The sequence below is a fragment of the Babylonia areolata genome, chromosome 1, assembly GCF_041734735.1.
Source record: "Babylonia areolata isolate BAREFJ2019XMU chromosome 1, ASM4173473v1, whole genome shotgun sequence".
Taxonomy (NCBI): Eukaryota; Metazoa; Mollusca; class Gastropoda; order Neogastropoda; family Buccinidae; genus Babylonia; species Babylonia areolata.
Genome location: NC_134876.1, coordinates 86703659 through 86728237, shown reverse-complemented (window position 1 = coordinate 86728237; position 24579 = coordinate 86703659). Strand labels below are relative to the sequence as shown.

Here is a 24579-nt window from a genome sequence, read left to right as displayed (position 1 = left end):
TGAAAGTGAAACTGTGGAGATATTCAAATTCACTGGACATCATCACCCTGTTTGGATTCAATGCATGTGGGACACAGCCTTTATTCAATTAAGACAGTCCCCTGCTGGAATGGAAACCGCTGTCACATCCCTAGAGTCCTCAGAAGTCTATGGTTGCTGAGAACTTGGGTCACAAACACTTTAACACTAAAGGTGGGGAGAACTCACAGCCTTCATCCGACATCTTAAGAGCAAACTTCTGTTGTAAAGATGACAAACACAACAACATGGGTACGCACAAATATTTATTATGTCAGCCATGGTTTGATAATTCTTGTGACTTTCTTCTAAATGTCAAAGACCAACAGAAGAATATAATCACCATGTGGTTTCAACAATGGTGTAGTTTGAAAAAACAACAAAAAAACCCAACCTAATGCAACAAAAATATTATAGTTTTTTTCTTCAACAAGAAAGGGAAAGAAAGGTAATGACAAACTGAATATATAAACAAACAAACAAAAAAAATTCAGTACATTTTGTTGAGTTTTTATTTAGATACAGGGGTGGAATGGAAAGACAATTCAATGAAAATACATAACATTTAAAAAAAAAAACACTGGTATTTTATTCTGACTATTCCGGTGAGACTGAAAAGATTGCACTTTCCTTTTTTTTTTTTCTTTTTTTTTTTTTTTTTTAAACAAGTGCACAAGACCGTCGAATCTTTTTTACATGCAAGCAAAACAAAATGCATTGTCAACAATCACAGTAAATCCACACACACACACACACACACACACAACACACGCATATGAATCACCCAGTCATGTAAACAAATGCAGAAGTACATGTGTAGCAACGTTATAACAAGTGTACCCCACACACACCGATGCACGAAACAAATAAGTGATTTTTCAACATTAATCTGTGGTGAGCATCCAGACTGCTCCTGAATCTCATCTGTTAGCTGGGCAGCTAACTCCCATAGACAGCACTTTTTGGAATGCTCAGTCCTTGAATATAGGCCAGCCTTGTGAACCAGTTCTGGACCTTTTCAACGGTCATGGACAATGAAAATGTATGGCTCTGAGCTTTACACTTTTTTTTTTTTGATACTTTCCTCCCATTGATTCCAATACATTAAACAATATGATCACACAGCTACCACCAGCTACCATGACTACTTGAAACTGTAAAGCAGAAACTACAACCACCTAATACTTGCGATGATACTGACAGTGATGGTCGTCAACCATTTCTGCAGCTAAAGAAAGGGGGGAAAAAATACGTACCTCACACCAGAAACATGCATTATGAAACAGTGAAAATTCCCATTTGAAATAATACATATAACTTTTTTTTTTTTCCAAATACAGACTCCAAATACACCCCATGTATTCCTTGTCACTCTGTCATTCAAAACATGACCAGTGGAATCTCACATGACTGGCAAAAAAACAAAAAACCAACAAATACAAACTTGAATGTACAGAAAGATCACAAAAACACAAGTCTACAAGCAAAGTATTAAAAGTAAAAACAAAACAACAGTATTACTAAAAGCAGAAATCAGAACAGCTCTCTAGACACATTGCTAAATGTGCACACATGTATGGACAGGCAAAGAATTAAAAGTACCAATAACATTCATTTACAGTTTGAATATTCTAAATTTATGCATGCATGTATGTGGAACCTGGAAACATAGTCATGTATGTATAACTGACATTTGCAGTGTGAAGATAGCTGTGCCACAAAAAAGAACAAACAGAAAAAAAAACCATGATGTCCAACCTGAATTCTGAAAAGCATATGATTTCTTTCAACAAGTGGACCTGGCACGGATTTCAGATACATGTACATAATATGTTATATACATTACATGATCTGGGTACAGTTGAGTCCTGTATTAGTTCTGTGAGCAATCTGTTCCATCTGGATTCAGAGATTCATTTCAAAATTTATGTGGACAGTTCCAAATATAGAAATCTTGCAATTCCAGATTTTCAGGAACTTGGCAATTTGCTTTACACTGGGATAAATGTCTTTTAGTTCAGCTATTACAGGACACTGTAAACTCCTGTGGCTCAAGATAGCTGGACATCAATAGGCAGCAAAATGTCAAATGAGTTTATGGTTTTGAAGTCACAGAACATCACTGCAAATTACACAATGACACGAAGAGCAAAGCAGTTTTCAGATACACAGCTGACTAGAGCTGACATGTTATCACTTCGCACTGCACAACACAAACAGATCAAGCAGACGCAGCTCAGTAACTGAGCATTTAGTTTTAGAAATGTCCCAATCACAAGAATACCTTTATACAAACAATGATTGGAACAAGTCACATTATCATTTTGGATCTTTAAGACCCTATTCTGCAACTGGTTCTTGACTTGATAAGTCGATGCTTATATGTATTTTTTGTGTGACCCAAATCTTCTGATTCATGAGCAGGAAATGTTTGCAAATAATTTTGTACATTCACATACACACACACAAATGGAGGATGCACCAATGTAAGAAAAATGCACCCATGTGCCAAACCAGTATGAATTCTATGTTCTAGATCGATATATAGTGTTTCAATTATCTATCTATTTATTAATCAGTGTGGATAGACCTTTTTTTTTTCTTTTTCTTTTTTTTGATGGGTCGATCAGGGAGTATACTGCTACACTTTAACACAACTTTGAAATCAACCTATCCTCCTTTTCTTTTCTTTTTTTCACTGCAACATTAAATCCATCAAGTGTCTACTTGAACTAAGTTGAAGAATACAGAAACATTTTGATGGATGACTAAAATTGCACATGAAGAAACCATTTCTTTTTGTTTTCCTCCATCTACAAAATGATAACTTTTCACATTTTCTAAGGATGAAAAAAACAACTCAGACAAACAAAAAATAAACAAACAATGAAAATAAACAAAGAACATCAACAGAAAAAGAAAGACCCAGTATTTCACTACAGTGGATTTATATGAGTGACTATAATTCTGTTCAAAATTTCATTAGAGAACAATACTATGTAAACACGTACTCGTGGATTCATCTTTTCAGTAACATGTGGTTGTGAAACCTTGCATGCCTCTTCAAAATGACCAACTGGTAAGTGCCCGTTAGAAAGTCCCATTGGATTTGGATTAATGAGGATGCACATGCAAATGAATAACATTACCCAGGTACTCATTATAAGGTCTTGTTACCTCCCTTTGCTCATGTTTGTAAGACCTGTCATCATTTTACCCAAATCTTCCTTTTCTGATGAATGTTAGTGACTGATTATTTTAACTGCTTGTCACCTACCTTCTCTCACCCATTCAGTATTCATTTCAATGCTTGCTATCTCCCTTTTCTTTTGCATATTTACTTTAATCATAATTTTTAACCTTTGTTGCCACCCTTCTTGTTTGCTTGATTAATTTTTAAACCCTTGTTACCTCTCTTTTTGTCATGCATCTGTTTCTATTGGTGGATGTTTTTATCACATTGTAAACAAACTTTTTTTTTTCTTGTTTAAATCAGTTCCCTCAACATATTATGCATATATGTCCTTTCCAGAATAAACAAAACATTTGTCATGCTTTTTTTTATGGATAAGCAAATCATGCTTGACATGTTCCTTTCACAAAAAAAACAACAAACCCAAACGTTTATTGTGCTGTCCCCAATATAAAGAAAACATCTGTCATATTCTTCCCGGTCCAGACATAACATTCATCTTGGTATTCTCAATATAGACAAGTCATGGTCTTTCAATAAAAATATGAAACCTTTGTAATTAAATACAGATAAAACCATTGTCATGGTCTACCCATCATAGGCAAACATTTGTCATGGTCTTTCCACTATAGACAAAATATTTAGCACACGCTACCCAGTGCAGACAAAACATGTCGCACTCTTCCCCCTTACAGACCAACTAATTGCCATGCTCTTTCCAGTACAGACCGTTTGTCATGCTCTTCCCTGAATGGACAAAACATTTGTCACTGCCTTTCTGGTTTAGACAAATCAGTTCTTTTGCTCTTTCCCAGTAAAGAAAATAAAAGTTGTCCTGCTCTTCCATTGTCATACTTCTTCCCTTGTAATGCTCTTTCTAGATTAAACAGAGAGCACTGTGCAGCCAAAAAACGGCTATTGAAAAAAAAACAAGTCCACAAGTGACACTGTTGTTTTGCATGTTCAGAATTCTAACGTTCTTAAACTGCCAGCAAGCATGTAAAAAGAAAGAAAGAAAAAAAAAAATGTACTAAAACAAAAATTGACAGAGGTTTTGTTTTTTTTTTTTCCTGTTTACAAGAAAACATATAGATCTAATTTATATAAATTAGAAAAGTGTATGCAACCATATTTGAGAAAAAAGTATCCAGTCATGGAAACCTATAAACTGACTGATGACAGCTTACTCCTTCCCAATATTGATTCAAGCTGATGACTACTTTCTGGAGTTAGGAGTATGTTTCTGAATTTATATATATATATATATATATATATATATATATATATATATATATATATATATATGAATTGAGCAGACTGGTTGGATTATTTCCATGGTGAATGCAGTGGGCAATTTGTGTCCACATATGTGAATTTTGAAGCATCTGGTGACTTTAGAAACTATGACATAAATTGTCTATATACCCTTTTCTTTACACAGAATGATTCAAACAAAAAGACAAAATGAAACAAACAAACAAAAATCAGGTTGAAAATGCTACACTATGGAAAATTATCTCCCTGATTACACACTCACAAACAAATCAGCATCTGCATAGCTAGGATAAAATACTTGAACTGTAAATTGCAAATAATACTTGTTTCGGCCATCATGTAATATTTTACAGTACTGTTTTATCCTGTCAGTTACTATAACCACTTCCCCTCTCCATTATAACAAAAGACACTTGAAGAAATGTGCATAAATTGTTTTCAGAAAATCTACATAATGGCAGACTACAAACATTAAGCATTTTGTGCTCATGTCTCCAAGAAATATAAGAAGCTGTTACAGTTTGTTTTTTTTTTTTTCTTTTTTGTAAAGACATTTCTTACGACTTTACACCTTCAGTTAAAAGTCCAATATAGAACCCAGTTATGGTTTTAAACATCTGGTAAACCTCACACTGTAAATGCATCCACAAATCTCATTTCATTAATTTGTCAAGTATGCTTTTCTTTTTTTTCTTTTTGTTTTTTTAATTTTTATTTTTTATCATAAAGGATGCTGAATGCTATAACCTTCTGGCTCTTAGGAAAGCAATTAAAAAAAAAAAAAAAAAAAACCGAAAAAAACCCAACCTTCCAGTCCAAGAACATATGTGTAAAAAAAAAAAAGTATTCTTTTCTGGGAGTCATCTATTACTTGTAAAAATTGAACCAGGAAATAATTATCACAGCTGACTGCAGCTCACTCACTGAAATTATATTTCTGATGCTTAAATCTATGAAAGCATGAATTTCTTTTTTAAAACAAAAAAAAAACTACATGGTCCATTTTCCAGCAAAAGCTCTGAGGAATGTAATACATTTTTGAACTTTTTGACATATTAAAAAAAAAATCCGGTACACTGAAGAACTATGAACTTTTACAGCACTGACAAATGCTGTCAGAGTCATGATGTACACCCTACAAACACACCATTGTCATGCAGAATATATTACATTACCACTGTAACAAACATAATGAACACAGATATGAAATATGTACATTTAACAGAAGATCTTTTCACCACAAAAAAACAAAAAGAGAAAAAAAAAACCAACAAAAAAAACCAACAACAAAAATTTTACACACCACAAAACAATAACGTCAAACTTTCAATGTTGTCTTCAAACAAGCACTGATGACAAGTCAAAGAAGACTATAAAACGGTTGACAAGGAGCAAACGGTTGACAAGGAGCAGGCGATACAGAGCACAAACGTTTGGAGAAACAAAAGAAGGAAGGAAGGAAGGAACCGAAGACGAGGAAGATTTCAGGTTAACGAGCCAGGTACGTGCTAAAGGGAAGCAGAGAGAACAGAGGACGATGCAGACACTAGCTGCAGCAGCCAGCCTCCTTCTTCTCCTGTTCCACGTAGTCTGCCACACAGAACTTGGGCTCGTTAGGCCGCCGCGTCTTCTTCATCTTCAGATCTCTGCACACAGACAGGTTGTCATCTCCTTTGAAAATACATTTTGGATTTGTTGCTGGTGGTGGTGTTTGTATGTCTCGTATACAAACTTTCCAACTGAATGTAATAATTTTTGTTCATGTGGTGGTGGGTTTTTTTTGGTTGGTTTTTTGTTTGTATGTCTGATATACAAACTTTCTGTCTGTCTCATATACAATTTTCCAACTGAATGTAATAATTCAGACAGTTATTTTTGCTCACGTGTTGTTGTTTGTTTGTATGTCTCATATACAAACTTTCCAACTGAATGTAATAATTACAGAAGTTATTTTTGTTCATGTGTTGTTGTTTGTTTGTGTGTCTAATATACAAACGTTCTAACCGAGTGTTATAGTTCTGGAAGTTGTTTTTGTTCATGTGTTTGTTTGTATGTCTCATACACAAACTTTCCAACTGAATGTAATAATTATGGAAGTTATTTTTGTTCATGTGTTGTTGTTTGTTTGTGTGTCTAATATACAAACTTTCCAACCGAATGTTATAATTCTGGAAGTTGTTTTTGTTCATGTGTTTAGTTTGTTTGTATGTCTCATATACAAACTTTCCAACTGCGTGTAATAATTCTGGAAGTAATTTTTCTTCATGTGTTGCTGTTCACTTGCTGTCTGATTTAAATGCAATTTGATTACTGGTTTCAAAGCAATAATGATCTGATATCACAACAGCAGGTCATTTGACAAAATTATGAAAATTAGAATTGCCAAACAGCTGTATGCAATATATGGTTTAACTTGTCAAAAGTATTAGTCTCCTGGCTTTTTCCACTAAATGACCTGCACAACATGCAGGGACTTATATATATATATATATGATAAGAAGAAGAAGAAGAAGAAAAAGAGCAGCATTGCACGGTTGTTCCAAAAGTACCCTTCCAATTACCTCCCTTTGAATGCTGCTTCTAAAACTGTGATGACTGGACTTTTTAAAAAGCTATCCTCTCATTGGTTAATTGTTGTCATTATTTTCAACATTGTGTGCTGACACTATGTGTGAGATAATGATGATTTATTGAAATGCCTTCCTTGTCAGATAATAGTTAAAACATAAGAACTGCCAGACTGTAACCTGTCAATGGCCTGCAATATAACACAAAAACAGGAGAAAAAAAAGCTTCATTAGCTGCACATGCACCGATGGAATGTTGAACACTGATTCTCTGATCCTTTAAAACACTGATTTCCAATGGCACAGTTTTGGTTTCTGACTGCTACCAAAAACCTAATGTGCTTCTCATAACATTGCTATTTCCAGAATGCCACAAGTTCAACACAAGGATGAAGGTGGATACTGTTGCTTCAAAGAAGTTCATCCTCTTGTCACTTTTAGGGTGTGGGCGATACAGTATCAATGCATACACACTGGATCATAACATCAGTCCAACAATGTCAAACAAAATAAGCATGGAAGCACACCCAAATATTATTTTAGATAATGATGATAATAATTTACAAATAAATCAAAAACTGAAGCATACTGACATGTATGTTCCAGTTGTAAGGACATATTTGTTACATACCTTTCCCAAGTTTTGTGAATTTATTTTTTTCTTTTCTTTTTTCCCCTCCATCAGCACAAAATAAATTGCATAAACCAAATATTGACAAATTAGATCAGTATTTACTTGGTATCAGTCTTTTCATATTACATTATTTTGAACATTCAAAAAGAAATATGAAATAACTCTTGAACAGTACCTGTATTACATTTCTTGCAAGTTCAGTTTTCTCTGTCTTCATCTTCTCTTCCACATTAAATGATCATGATGAAATAGCAGGAACTAAAGTTCCTTTATATGTGTGTGCGTGCGTGCGTGTGCGTGTGTGTGTGTGTGTGTGTGTGTGTGTGTGTGTGCGTGTGTGTGTGCGTGTGCGTGTGTGTGTGTGTGTGTGAGAAACATGTGAAGACTGCCCATGACAGTCAATGCACGTGACTGGACACCGACGACAGGCTTAAGTCTGATGGATGTACAGCTTAAAGGTCCCCTATACACAGTTTTGAAGTGCAAAAACTCTTTGAAACACATTGGAACATCACAAACACACATGTGCATGAGTGCACACACACAAAGGTACATGAATCACATGCACCAACTTCCAGTCTCATACAGACACAGTATACTCACACATGTACATGCCTAGGCCCCATCCTACATCTACACAGACACACAAATATATTCAAATGCACTCACACTTTTTGCAGTCCGACACTTAACAATTCTTGTGTCACCTAAAATGTAGTGCATGAATGCCTCAAGGTGGAATAATTACAGAGCAAGGGCTATCAACTTCAAATTACATCAGCAGCAACACGTTTTGCAAATGATATAATAATACAGCCATTTGGTGATGAAATAAACCTCACTACATTATAAGCACTGTGCATCCACCTGCAGCACACTATTTCCCCATTTCATGATGAGTTGTAAACAGGCAAAACTGCTTGCATTATTTTGTTCTGACCTCTGCCTGTGATACCACAACCCTGTCACTACAGCAGGATGTTTGAATGAAATTTCATAGCAGCAGATGAAATTCACACTGGCTGATTTTTGTTGTTGTTTTTTTTGTTTTTGTTTTTGGTGCTAAATATGACTAGGTCAGTATAAGTGTGTGCAGTATGCAATTTCATGATTTTAAGTAACGTTTGATTTCACATTACAAAATGATTTTACAAGTTTAAAATCATGTATTTGGGGACCTTTAAGTGCCTTTGAGGATGTCCCTGATGAAATTTGCCAGAGGGAATGCCAGCCAGTGTTGTGTTACAAGTCTGTGTACACATTCCCTGGAAAGTGAAAATTTTGCTTTTAGTGGCGTTGAGGTGACCAAGACAGCTGCAACAGTCTAGAGTGTGGAGAATAAACGCCTATCATGTGTCAATTAGTCCCCAGCCGAGGTGGTGGACAACGTGCCACATCACCAATATTGCAGTCTGTAATTCATTCTGTGCTGTCATTTTCTTCTGTGCAGTCAACACTTAGACCAGATGGTGTTTTCCTTATTTTCTTCTTATCCTTATTTATTTCATTATTAAAGGTATGGTGCTCTTTTTCAGTCGACAAAAAGCCTTTAACTTTCTCCTCTCTGAAGATTAGACACATTATGTTGTATAATCTTGATTATCTAACAGACAAATTGTGAGTTCAAATGAAGAAATCAGAAAAACAGACGAATTTCCGAGATCTGACAAAGCCTCTGGCATTCAATCACATACAGCTCAAATTGTCACATCTTGCATCATTTAAAAAAAAATGTTTACAACTATTCCCCATCCCCCATTGATTATATTGTATCTTTTCAACAGAGTTTTCTTTGACAGAAAGGGTGCTTTCTCGAGAACTAATAATCATATTACCATAATCAAAACTGCAATGTGTATATTTTCGTTTACCTAAAAAAGAATAGAAGCATGCACCCCACTATTACACCCATAATGAAGACCCCCCCACCCCCGCACACCCCCAACCCCCCCCCAAAAAAAAAGAAAAAAAAGAAAGAAAACAGAAAAGAAAAAAAGTAGACTGTAAATCTACAATCTAAAGAAACAATAGACACATATCGGTAAAGACAAGTGGCCATATTAATGAAACCTTATTAAACATGTAGTTTTCCAACTAAAGGTCAAGGCCACTATGCTTCCATGGGAACATATGGCAAATCTTGTTCCCACTGTTTGCAGAGCAGCTTCAAGCACACAGACTGGCCAATAAACAGGGTTGTGTGGCATTTCAGGGTATGGCTAATCAGGGGATAAACAGCAGAGCTGATGGTGAGATGGTGAGATGCAGAACTCTGCCCTGTCTCCACACACTGTATAAGTGGGCCACACCCCAACACATCCAGTATCTAACATATACCTCTGTATTGTAAAGTCATCAGTTATCTTGCACTGAAAATTACCAGAGCATGTATACACAGCGTGGTTAGCAAGACTTACGATATATGGACAGTTTCTCTCACCTACTTCTCATTCACACACACACACACACACACACACACACACACACACACACACACACACACACACATACTCTCTCTCTCTCTTTCTCTCTCTCTCTCTCTCACACACACACACAATCACACACACACAATAGGTACCTAAATGCATACATGCAAACCTGCACATGTCATGTGGGTTTGCATTTGCTTTGCTTGGCTTTGTTCTGCTCTGTGTGTGTGTGTGTGTGTGTGTGTGTGTGTGTGTGTGTGTGTGTGTGTGTGTGTAGCATTGTATTGGTGTACTCGTATATAGATGTTTTGTTTCCACTTCTATGTGCTCATGTGCTCGTGTGTGGTTTACACTATTGTATATGTATGATCCCATGTGGGGTGCTTAGAGCCCATCCTATGGGGAGTTTACACCATATAAGTACAATATATCATTATTATTATTATTATTATTAATGTTATTACCATTATCATCATTATCTTTATAATCACTGTATCACTATTTCATCACTATCATTATTATATTTATTTCTATTCTTCTTATCATTGACAGTATAATAATAATCATCATCATCATCATTATCATTACCATTACCATCATCATTATCATAATTATAATCATAATCATCATCTTATCATTATGATTATCATTATTATCATCATTATCATTACTGTTACGATGATGATCATCATCATTATCATTGATTACATCCAAGAGGTCATGAACAATGATGATGAAATAGAATAAAATACAATACAATATATATAAAACAGAACAGAATCCAGTCCAAGAAGTGCTGACCTTGCCACGGCCATGAAGGCCAGATCCACGTTGACGCCTGTTTTGGCACTGGTCTCCATGAAGGCCACTCCATACTCCTGGAAACACACACACACACACACACACACACACACACACACACACGTCTCATGACGGCCACCCATATAAACATTGTACTGTATTGTGTTGCTATGGTGTGGTGTGGTGTGGTGTGGTGTGGCGTGGTGTGATGCGATGTGGTGGTATGGTACATGTGGTGTGGTGTGGTGTGGCGTGGTGTGATGCGATGTGGTGGTATGGTACATGTGGTGTGGTGTGGCGTGGCGTGGTGTGATGCGATGTGGTGGTATGGTACATGTGGTGTGGTGTGGTGTGGCGTGGTGTGATGCGATGTGGTGGTATGGTACATGTGGTGTGGTGTGGTGTGGTGTGGCGTGGTGTGATGCGATGTGGTGGTATGGTACTTGTAGTCTGGTGTGGTGTGGTGTGGCGTGGTGTGGTGTGATGCAATGTGGTGGTATGGTACACGTGGTGTGGTGTGGTGTGGTGTGGCGTGGTGTGATGCGATGTGGTGGTATGGTACTTGTAGTCTGGTGTGGTGTGAGTTGTCTTTGTTTTTGACTCACTTGTGCAAACAAAGTGAGTCTATGTTTTAACCTGGTGTTCGGTTGTCTGTGTGTGTGTGTGTGTGTGTGTGTGTGTGTGTGTGTGTGTCTGTGTGTCTGTGGTAAACTTTAACATTGACATTTTCTCTGCAAATGCTTTGTCAGTTGACACCAAATTAGGCAGAAAAATAGGAAAAATTCAGTTCTTTCCAGTCATCTTGTTTAAAACAATATTGCACCTCTGGGATGGGCACAAAAAAAATAAAAAAATGAAGCCTAATTATATGCAAACTGCATTTACTGTTGTATTTATATTTTTTGTATTCTCTAAACTTGGCACTTTGATCTGATATTCTGACCCAACAACAAGAGCAGTCATTATTATCATTTTTTTGTTCAAACAGGAACTTATTTTGCTAAGCATGGAAGTTTTATTTATTTTGCAAACGTTTTGGCGCAGATGGTATAAAAGGGAAATTACTCTGTAATTATGCTAGGGGAATTAATTTGCTTTAAATTGATCTTTCTCATCTTAAACATTACATTTTGAAATTATACTCAATACATAAAAAGCTTGGATTTTTTTTAAAAAAGTGTATCACAAGTGAGTCTTGAAGGCCTTGCCTCTCTTGTTTCTCTGATTTCACTGGGCACATATCACTCATGCAATCACAAAAGTCTTTGGTGCAGCACATACTTGGCACACTGTGAAAAGAACCCATGGCAACGAGAGTGTTGTCCTCAGACAAAATTATGCAAAAAGAAATCCAATCTGATAGGTACACAAACATATATGCATGCACTCGAGGCCTGACAAGTGCATTGGGTTATGCTGCTGTCAGGCATCTGACTAGCAGATGCAGTGTAACGTATATGGATTTGTCCGTACGTAGTAACGCCTCCTTGAGAAACTGAAACTCCATACTTTCAAACATTCCTTTCGGTGAAACTTTTACAATGTGCTCTTTTTAACTGCTTGCTTTAGCCTGTGTACATTTGTTTTCCTCTCATAATTTGGTATTCAAATACATGGTGGTTATATAACAGTAAGTATAACTACTGATTGTAAACACCATTAGCTGTTGGGGAGGTATGAGGCCAGTCCCCACTATTGCTATTGCTGTGAAACTGTCTCCTCCTTGCAGACTGAAAATAGATGTGCTACCACTTAAAAAAAAAAAAAAAAAAAAAAAAAAAAAAAAAGTCTTGAAGGCCTTGCCTCTCTTGTTTTGTTTTGTTTTGTTTTTGTCACAACAGATTCCTCTGTGTAAAATCCGGGTTGCTCTCCTATATGGGAGAACACAGTGCAGTGCTACACTCTTTTGTTTCTTTTTGTTTTATGTCTGGAAGCGTGTTTATTTCACCACTTTACCATCAATCTGGTTTGTTTGTTTTTTTTCTACAGAATTTTTGCCATGGACAACTCTTTCATCGCTATGGGTTCGTCTGTGCGCTGTATAAGTGCATGCTGCTAAGAAATGCACAGCATATTTCTTCACAAACCCTAACAAACCTTAACATTCTTTGTCCCAGCCTCAACAACAAGCACACCAATGCTTTAATTTAACACCATGCCCCATTCTTTCACATGTGAATACTCCCTGATCAACCCATCAGCGTTTCTGTATACTCCCTGATCGACCCATCAATGTGTCAGTATACTCCCTGATCGACCCATCAATGTGTCAGTATACTCCCTGATCGACCCATCAATGTGTCAGTATAGTCCCTGATCAACCTGTCAGGTGTGTTGGTATACTCACTGATTGACCCATACATGTGTACGTATACTCCCTGAACGACCTATACGTGTGTCTGTATACATCTTGATGGTCCCATCAGTGTTTCTGTATACTCCCTAATCGACCCATATGTGTGTTAGTATACTCCCTGATCAACTTGTCAATATGTCAGTATACTCCCTGATCGACCTGTCAATGTGTTGGTATACTCCCTGATCAACCTGTCAGTGTGTCAGTATACTCCCTGATCAACCTGTCAATGTGTCTGTATACTCCCTGATCAACCTGTCAATGTGTCAGTATACTCCCTGATCAACCTGTCAATGTGTCGGTATACTCCCTGATCAACCTGTCAATGTGTCAGTATACTCCCTGATCAACCTGTCAATGTGTCAGTATACTCCCTGATCAACCTGTCAATGTGTCGGTATATTCCCTGATCGACCTGTCAATGTGTCGGTATACTCCCTGATCTACCTGTCAATGTGTCGGTATACTCCCCGATCAACCTGTCAATGTCTCGGTATACTCCCTGATCAACCTCTCAATGTGTCTGTATACTCCCTGATCAACCTGTCAATGTGTCGGTATACTCCCTGATCAACCTGTCAATGTGTCGGTATACTCCCTGATCAACCTGTCAATGTGTCGGTATACTCCCTGATCAACCTGTCAATGTGTCAGTATACTCCCTGATCAACCTGTCAATGTGTCTGTATACTCCCTGATCAACCAATCAACATGTCATTATACTTTGTGATCGACCTATCGATGTGTCTGTGTAAATCACTGTTCAACACATCAATGTGTCGTTATAATCCCTGATCAACCTATCAATGTGTCGAGTCAACCAATCAATGTGTCTGAAAACTCCCTGATAAACCAGTCAATGTGTCGTTATCCTCCCTGATCGACCCATCAATGTGTCAGTGTAATCCCTGTTCATCACATCAATGTGTCATTATAAACCCTGATCGACCCATCAATATGTCAGTGTAATCCCTGTTCATCACATCAATGTGTCATTATAAACCCTGATCGACCCATCAATGTGTCAGTGTAATCCCTGTTCATCACATCAATGTCTCATTATAAATCCTGATTGACCCATCAATATGTCAGTGTAATCCCTGTTCATCACATCAATGTGTCATTATAAACCCTGATCGACCCATCAATGTGTCAGTGTAATCCCTGTTCATCACATCAATGTGTCATTATAAACCCTGATCGACCCATCAATGTGTCAGTGTAATCCCTGTTCATCACATCAATGTGTCATTATAAACCCTGATTGACCCATCAATGTGTCAGTGTAATCCCTGTTCATCACATCAATGTGTCATTATAAGCCCTGATCGACCCATCAATATGTCAGTGTAATCCCTGTTCATCACATCAATGTGTCATTATAAACCCTGATCGACCCATCAATGTGTCAGTGTAATCCCTGTTCATCACATCAATGTGTCGTTATCCTCCCTGATCGACCCATCAATGTGTCAGTGTAATCCCTGTTCATCACATCAATGTGTCATTATAAACCCTGATCGACCCATCAATGTGTCAGTGTAATCCCTGTTCATCACATCAATGTGTCGTTATCCTCCCTGATCGACCCATCAATGTGTCAGTGTAATCCCTGTTCATCACATCAATGTGTCATTATAAACCCTGATCGACCCATCAATGTGTCTGTATACTCCCTGATCGACCCATCAATATATCAGTATACTCCCTGATCGACCCATTATTGTGTCTGTATTTGTATACTCCCTGATCGACCCATAGGTGTGTTTGTACACTCCCTGATCGACCCATAGGTTTTTTTGTACACTCCCTGATCGACCCATAATTGTGTCTGTATTTGTCTACTCCCTGATCGACCCACAGGTACACACCTATGTACACACACGTAAGTGTGTCTGTATACATTTTGATCGTCCCATCAATGTGTTTGTATACTCCCTGATCGACCGACAGGTGTGTCAGAATACTTCCTGATCAATCCATAGGTGTGTCGGTATACTCCCTGATCGACTCATAGGTGTGTCGGTACACTTCCTGATTTACCCATAATTGTGTCTGCATTTGTCTACTCCCTGATCGACCTATAGGTGTGTCTGTACACTCCCCTGATCAAGCCGTGTGTCAGTGTACTCCCTGTTCCAGCCATCATCACCACCGTTGCAGGCCTTACTCGTGCTAATCTCTCTCCGTCCTCCTTGCGGATGACCCGCTCCGAGGTGGAGTCACACTTGTTGCCCAGCAGCATGATCACCACGTCTTCCTGGGCGTACTCGTTGATCTCCGCCAGCCAGGCCTGCACAGCACAGGTGTCCACTGACGTGTTATCACGGTCATGATTTTAAGCATTGGTATGGTGAATCTTTTAAATCTGATATTGAAAATAATTATATTTTGTTCAAACAACTGTAGATCCTTCACCCCCAACTCCATCCCCCTTGACCAAACTGTGTCGTGTGTGTGTGTGTGTGTGTGTGTGTGTGTGCATCGATACTTATGTGCCGGGGGGAGGGGTGGGGGGGCTTGAGTGCATTCATATCTCTGTGTACCCACCAGAGTGGATTTCTTCTCAGAATGTCGCCAGAGAACAACCGTTTTGTTACCGTGGGTTCTTTTTTCCCAGGGCACCAATGTACGCAGCACACAGGACCTCCGTTTATTATTGTCTCATCTGCATAACTAGACGTTCCGTTTATTTTCAAGTCAAACTTTGGGGGGGGGGGAAAAAAGGAAAAAAGGCCTGGATTTGAACCAACACCCCCACGGACACTCTGTAATCCGCGTGTGTGGGGTGGGTGGGTGCGGGTGTGTGCTGATTATCTAGTTGCGGTTTTCCGCAATTTATCTTTATTCTTATCTTATCTGTCTATTATAATCAATGTGCAGTATAGTATGCTATGTTTATAATGATATTCAAATAATGTTTCTTAATTCTTTCTGTTTTTACATTAAGAATACTAGTTATTATTGTATGAAACGGTGTATGTGATATTTTTTTACATTTGTATCTTCGTGATATTCGAAAAAGCTGTTGTTGACTTTTACAGTTATGGTCCCCATGTTGTTTACTTGTCAATGTTGTGATAATGCACCTGACCAAATTTCTCCAGTTGGAGATAATAAAGTTATTCTTATCTTATCTTTATCTTATCTTAATGGCAGGAAAGCGTTTGTACAATTCTGCCACCTTCCTACTCATGTCATCGTTCACCCCAACACATTCTGTCCGCACAGGTCTTCACATGCATTCACTCCCACTTTCACCAATCCATCCGGCACCAAGCATCTGTCCTGTCATTTAACCCCCTGACTGCCGCACCTCGGTGACATGAGACGGGCGCAATAGCCGAGTGGTTAAAGCGTTGGACTTTCAATCTGAGGGTCCCGGGACCGAATCTCGGTCGCGCCTGGTGGGTAAAGGGTGAGCATTTTTCCGATCTCCCAGATCAACATATGTGCAAACCTGCCTGAACCCCCTTCGTGTGTATACGCAAGCAGAAGATATAATACACACGTTAAAGATCCTGTAATCCATGTCAGCGTTCGGTGGGTTATGGAAACAAGAACATACCCAGCATGCACAACGGAGTATGGCTGCCTACATGGCGGGATAAATAAAGAAAACGGTCATGCACGTAAAATGTTAAATGTTACATGTTTGTCTGAGTGTGTATGTGTGCGTGCCTGAAATCTGATTGAATGACACAGGAAACGAATGATGAGCGCTCAATGGCAGCCGTCAGTCGGCTCTACCCAGGTAGGCAGACTGTTGTGTAAGTGACTCCGTATGTGTAAAACGCTTAGAGCTTGGTCTCCGACCGAGGATAGGCGCTATATAAGTATTCATATCAATCAATCAGTCAGTGCAATTATTAGTTGTGTTTTTTTTTTTAATGTATTGTTTAAGTGGTATACATGGTTTTCTTCTGAACTAAAACCAACGCAGTCCAAAAGAGAAGAAGTCCAAACAGAGAATAACGGACTGATACCCAGACCTGCAAAGTTACTTTTGTCACAGTGAGATGACAGCACTTACTGACGAGCACACACGTCAGCAGAACACAAGGGGTTAAAGTATAATGTACATAGTTTATAACAATACATTCTATGCTACGCATATAGGGTCTTCACATATTGTTCCCTTTTTCACCGATCCTTATGGCACTGAGTAATTTTCCCGTAAAGAATTTTTATGTCTCTCATAAATTATACACCCATAATAAAGACACACATGTTGCCTTTTGATATATACGAAAATATGTCTGAATTGTACATGAAAGATAGATGACTCACACACATACATTCATAGAATGCACACATCACCATGCCAGCATAAACCTAGAAACATCTGTACGTCAAAATGCATTGATCAGGTATTATTGTTTCAGACACAGAGAGAGAGGGGGGGGAAGAGAGATAGTGAGAGAGTGTGGGACCCCTCACACACACACACATACACGCGCGCGCGCGCACACACACACACGTACACAGAGAGAGAGAGAGACAGAGACAGAGAGAGAGAGAGAGAGAGACCTCAAGCGAGGACATCGTGACAGGTAACCTATAAACACAGAAACAACCATATAATTAAGAAAATACAAAACGGTCCTCCTCCCCTTACCCCTCCCACATTTAACAGTCCCCATCACACATGTACACAACAACAACAACAACAAAATCAATGGATACAATACAATGCCAAGCAATGCAATGCAACACATTACAATTTATCAATACTTCACACAGATTTCTGTGTCCAATACACACAAAGATTCTATAAACGCAATGATACAAACACCCATCGCAGGCATAAACGCACACATTTTTGTTTTGTTTTGTTTTGTTTTGTTTTCAAAACAAATCTGAACAACACAAATCCGGTTCAGCGTTCGATCGATCAATAACTGACTTACCCGAATGTTATCAAAACTGGCCTTGTTGGTGACGTCATACAAGAGCAGGAGGGCTGCACAGAGCAAACAGTCGTTCCGCATCAGTAAACAGGGATGAGAGGGAAAAGGGGAAGGGGGTGGTGCTGGGAGGGGGAGGGGGAGGGGGTGGAGGGGGGGGGGAGCGGATGTGGATACAGAGGGGGTGCAAAGATGGGTAGACATAATCAGTTCTTACCTGTCACACACTTCACACCATCACCACCCACCCAAGATATGATCAGAAATCCAGGTTTAAATATCAAAGAAAAAAAAAAGAAGAAAAAAGGAGAAAGTGTTTTCTTTTTTATTTACAACTATTTTTTAACAAATCACTCGTTCACTCCATGAAGATTTGACGAAGTTAGAAAACAAAAGTAATTGATTTTTTTTTTTTTTTTTTTTTTTTGTCACAGAGAAAAAAAAAAACAAAGAGAGAAATCGAAGAAGGAAAATACAGACCTAATTTTTCTTCTTGAACAGACCATAGTATATTCTGAGGACCATCAAATTTATCAGGGCTCTAAATGCAGCTTTTATCATCTTACCAGCGATGAAACACATTCACGGTCTCTGCAGACTTCACAAAAAATAGTTAAGGACCACTTCACATCAGGTGTCTTTTCCAAATTTGCTTTAACTCTCTCCATACGAACGGCGAAAGAGACGACGTTAACAGCGTTTCACCCCAATTACCATCATCAAAATATTGCAAGCGGAAGGCTCTTATACTGAAGACGTGAATGTTGACAAAGAATACCACAGTTCTGACGACGGAAGCTAAAGGTTGTGTCATTCAGACACCCACTGGACATCCGAGGGGTCTGTGTAGAGGAGAAGAGAGGACTGGCCGTACTGAGTGAGTTAAAGAATCGAAAGATGTTCAAATTATGCTGACTGCATATTATGGTTTAGTCTACCAAAAGCCTCACACTGAATGCACCATCAGCTGTTTCAGATACACGTGCACAGTGAATAGCTTGAAAAATGCATTTGAAAAATCGATGTATCAGTCAAACATTGACAGTTATTTAATGCTGTGTAAACAATTGCTGTGGAGTTTATTTCATGGTTTGTAAACAATTGCTGTGGAGTTTATTTCATGGTTTGTAAACAATTGCTGTGGGGTTTATTTCATGGTTTGTAAACAATTGCTGTGGAGTTTATTTCATGGTTTGTAAACAATTGCCGTGGAGTTTATTTAATGGTTTGTAAACAAGCAATTGTAGTTTATTTCATGCTTTGTAAACAATTGCTGTGGAGTTTATTTCATGCTTTGTAAACAATTGCTGTGGAGTTTATCAATGGTTTGTAAACAATTGCTGTGGGGTTTATTTAATAGTTTGTAAACAATTGCTGTGGAGTTTATTTCATGGTTTGTAAACAATTGCTGTGGAGTTTATTTCATGGTTTGTAAAAAAAAATTGCCGTGGAGTTTATTTCATGGTTTGTAAACAACTGCTGTGGGGTTTATTTCATGGTTTGTAAACAATTGCTGTGGAGTTTATTTCATGGTTTGTAAACAATTGCTGTGGAGTTTATTTCATGGTTTGTAAACAATTGCTGTGGAGTTTATTTCATGGTTTGTAAACAATTGCTGTGGAGTTTATTTCATGGTTTGTAAACAATTGCTGTGGAGTTTATCTAATGGTTTGTAAACAATTGCTGTGGAGTTTATTTCATGGTTTGTAAACAATTGCTGTGGAGTGTGTGGGGTTTTTTTTTTTCATTGTAAAAAAGCAAGAAAAGGAAGTGCGCGTGCTGGAAAGCGCCTCTAGTTGTGAGTGGTGTTTATTTTACACTGAATGCAGAATACTGCTGTCTGCATAAACTTCTGTTGTATTCCACCACCACACCCTCAGGAACTTACGTAAAAACTGTCCAAGTTCAACAGTGGTCCTTAACTTTTTGTGGAACCTGTATTTTCTTTTTCATGCATGAATCAGAACTTGGGGCAGAGATGGGCAGAGGAAGAAGGCCGTGGGGGTGGGGGTGGGGCTGGGGGTGGGGGAGGGGGCTTTGGGGTTCAGGAATTCCCAGACCCCATAAATGTTCACAGCCTGTTTAAAAGTATTGATATAGGACGCACCTAAGATAAACATACACATTCAGTAGGGATGGGGGGGTTGGGGGAGGGGGGGGGGGGGGCACCCAAGTGCACGTTCAACCCAACTCCCTATTCACATACAAGTGATAACAACTAAAAAAAAAAAAAAAAAAAAAAAATCTAGAACATTTTCATTTATAGAGTTCTCCCACGCGAAGAACTATTCCAAACTTCTTCTCAGTCGACGCTCCAGTTCATAGGACTACACATGCTACAATGCCAGCAATTTTCAACTTAGATAAATGGGGAGAAAAAGAGAAAAAAAGAGAATAACTAAATAAATAATCAGGCATTTGTTTGTTTTTTTTTTTAAATTCAAGGAATATTATATTTAAAAAATCACAAGAAGATACCAGTTTGAAACATTTTTGCGTGACACATTACTTGACAACCCCCACCCCCCCAAGTTTTCATGACATGCACATACACACATACATGTAATTTAAAAAAGCAGAAATACACATACACGACTGGCGCGTGTGCATGCAAACATACACACACACATACACACGTGCACGCGTACACACACACACACGCGCGCGCGCGCGCACGCACAAAATCACGATCCTGTGCAACGGGAGAAGCCACAGGGCGTGCAGTGCAATTCAAGGTAAGGTATATATGTAGACCCACATCACATTTATCCACAAGACATAATATATGTGGTGTTATAAATCACAGAAAAAAAAAGTTCCACAACACACCACCACACCCCTTTGCAAGTCAGTACAACTCCACAGAAGTGACGTCATCACAAGGCAACCTGTGATGTCAGCACACGTCAACTCAAAACATCATTGAAGAAAAAAACAACCCAAAACAAATCCAGAACAAACCACAGACACGATCACGGCTTCGCATTCATCATCAAAGCGACCAATGGGATATTTCATCTGTGAACACAAAACAAGCGTTTCCAGAAAATCTAGACAAAATAGACAGGCCTATATCATATCAGTCAAGATACAGGAAGAAAAAGAAAGGAAAAAACAAACAAACAAACCATAGAGGAGTTGTTGTTTTTTTCACACAAAAAAACGAAAAAACACACACGAAAAACCGAAAACAAAGAAAGAAAGAAACACAGAAACACGAAGGAAAAGTGGTGACTTTGAGAAGACACACAAAAAATTGTGGCTATCCATTCATCGAGTGGGTATATTTTTCTTGCCTTAATATACAACGCATACATGCCAAACCTGAAACTTTTCTTTTATCTGCATCTATATATCTATATGCCAAACCTGAAACGTTTCTTTTATCTGCATCTATATATCTATATGTAATAATGAACGCTTATGACGTACATTTAATACTATTACAATTACGACTATCAACATGATTTCCGGTCGTGACCCTCTGTTGTGATAGTTTCACAAGAATAAAAGATCTCTTACTGATGCTGTGTCTTATACATATTATCTGTACCGTACTGTATGTAGCCTGCTAGCCATTGTGTGTTACTCTTCTTACTCAGCCATTGGTTATTTTTGTCCTCTGTTAATCAAAATGTGTAACATTACAACGAAATTACAAGAAATTCTTGTACAGCCGATGTGTTCAGTAAAAAAAGATCCTGCAATTTCACAACAGTTTCAAGAAAGAGATGAATGATTACCGTAGACTTACAGTAAACCTTTATATAGTACCCCACCTCCCCCACTCTCTTTCTTTTGTTGTTGTTGTTTGATTGTGTGTTTTTTTATATAATAAATATTATTTATTTATTTATTGATTTATTTATTTATTTGTGTAAGCTTATCTATTATTTATTCACTTTTTTTTTACACATTATAATTATTATTTATTTATTTATTTATTTATTTGTGTAAGCTTATCTATTATTTATTTACCCTTTTTTTCCCTTCAAGGCCTGACTAAGCGCGTTGGGTTACGCTGCTGGTCAGGCATCTGCTTGGCAGATGTGGTGTAGCGTATATGGATTTGTTCGAACGCAGTGACGCCTCCTTGAGCTACTGAAACTGAAATTGTCTGATTGTGTTGTTGTTGTTGTTGTCCGCTCTTGTATTTTTTTTTAACAGTAAATGTAGATTAAACGGGAACAGATTATTCTGTCTAAATGTTTGGTGTTTGGCTAGACTGATTATTTGGAGGCCATTGTGGTATACGTACTGGTTTTCTCTGATCCCCGGTTTAAAATATCTGATGACACCGCAATGCTGCGTTTTCGCTGACCCTGACTTGAAACTATCTGATGTTATATGATGTCATGGAATTCAAACATAAATATTCAAATCATATTTAATGCTGCGTCACTGTGAACACTTTTTTTTTTTCATGTTCGTGCTTCTTTCAACGTCCTCGGTTATTCTGCTGTCCGTTCCATTTCATAAAACCAAGAACGAATAAACTAATAATTTATGTATCATGTTTTAAGATTTTACAAGACGTGCAACAAAAGACGAAATAATTTCAACACAATACCAATCAAAGATAAAACAGATTGACAAAAATTAGAAAAATGCAAATGTACCCGAACAAAGGTTTAAGAGAGAGAGAGAGAGAGAGAGAGAGAGAGAGAGAGAGAGAGAGAGAGAGAGAGAGAGAGAGAGGATGAAAAGGGGGAATGGAGATATGTGCTTAACATAAAAACAAAATCAATCTAAAAAAAAAGAAAGAACAAAGAAACATTCAGATGATAAACACAATGTAAATATGAGCAGTTCTTCTTTTTTTCAAAGTTACGAATTTTACACAGAAGAGTTTCAATGTGTGTGTGTGGGTGGGGGGGTGGGGGTGGGCGGAGGGGGGAGGAGGGAGTTGAGGGTGGGTGGGTGAAGGAGCCCGGGACGGTGGGGATGAGGAAGGAGGGCGTGGGGGGATGAGGTGCGGTTGTGGGGAGGGGGGAGTGAGAGGAACGGAAGGATACAAAATTATGGGGCTGAAATAGCACGTATCTGTTCAGGTGATCAAACGAATTGAAGCCGTTGACATTTTAAACTTTGAAAGTAACACTTAGAGAAATGTACGCCAATCATCGTTTCAGAGTCTGAGAAGACGCTACAAATGTTTTTAATTGTCTTCACATTGGAAATGAAACACATCAACAACAAAACTAAACAATTACAACAACACCCCCCGCCCCCCTCCAACTTTGTAACTATTCAAACTGTTTTTTTCTGAACAAGGAATACAGAAGTGATTGTTGTTGCTGAGATTGAAATTACCTTCCTTAGCCTTTCAAAAATGGAACAGAGGTAGAAGTTGTTTTTCTCTTTTTTTTGTTAAATCACGATTTTTACAAATTTATAAACGAATGTAATAACTCTTTTAATAAAGTAGTATATTGTAAAAACAAAACAAAAAACAAACCCCCCAAACAACAACAAAACATTTACTTTAATCAATAACCCCCATGCTTTATTTTTGTTGAAGATGGTTCTTGAGCAAATGATTTAAAATAAATACGTACATGGAAAACAGAAATTACTTGGGGAGGGGGTAGGGGGGGTGGGGGTGGGGGTGGGGGTGGGGAGGTGCGGGGAGGGGGGGGGGGGGGTAGAGGCAGCATGAAACGGAAACTCGAAAGGAGGTGATAAAAATGCTATAGTGGATTCTCTAAACTGCGTCATTTCATTCTATGTGGACTAACGTATTCCATCCGTGTATGGTAATCTCGATCTAAGGGATGGGTAAAACTGTATGCAAGACAAACCACAGGGCTGTATAAATCACCGTCTCGCTAGACATAACAGCTACAATGCACGCCACGAATTACAAAATAGTATAAAACAATGGCCACAAAACTTGACAACGTATGCAAGTACTGACAGGTCCACACAAAAAAGTCATTCATAATGGGCACGCGCCCAATGCAGTACAGCACAGACAATACATGTCATCCTTTATAAATGGACAAAGAACACGCACGCCCACGGTACAAACAGTGAGAGGCAAACATTGTTAAAGAAAAAGAAAGGAAGGAGGGGGGAGGAACTGGTAGCAACTGATCCACTGTGGAGGCAAAGAACACAGGCAGAAAAATGCAGGGGACTGCAAAAGGAGAAAACAAAGTTGAAGAAAAAGAGCACAGGTTTTGGACCCTCAGTGCACAAAGCTAGCTTTCTCTTCTCTCTGTGTGCATGAATATCAAAGCAACCCAGACACGAAACAAAACGACGTTTCCTCTCAAGCAAAGTTTGAAAGTTTGACGCAGACGTGTTGCCATGAAGATGACCTGCAATACTTTCTGCAATGTAAACGGTCTGTGTTGGGGGTTATTTATCTTGAACATGTTTTCTTTATTCTTTTTT

At 38.3% G+C, this 24579-nt stretch overlaps 1 protein-coding gene across 8 annotated transcripts in view; it reads right to left on the bottom strand.

The window, feature by feature from the left end:
* Window positions 1-267: 267 nt before the first annotated feature.
* LOC143288816 (ras-related protein Rab-37-like) overlaps window positions 268-24579 on the bottom strand; it is a 566540-nt gene continuing 542228 nt past the window's right edge. For all 8 annotated transcript variants that reach the window (XM_076597478.1, XM_076597471.1, XM_076597455.1 and 5 more), the window contains exons 5-8: window positions 18184-18236; window positions 15444-15566; window positions 10918-10994; window positions 268-6132 (exon numbers count right to left, since the gene is read on the bottom strand). In XM_076597478.1, the coding sequence (XP_076453593.1) occupies window positions 6033-6132; window positions 10918-10994; window positions 15444-15566; window positions 18184-18236 (353 nt within the window). In that variant the 3' untranslated portion in view covers window positions 268-6032. The remainder of the gene's footprint in view (window positions 6133-10917; window positions 10995-15443; window positions 15567-18183; window positions 18237-24579) is intronic.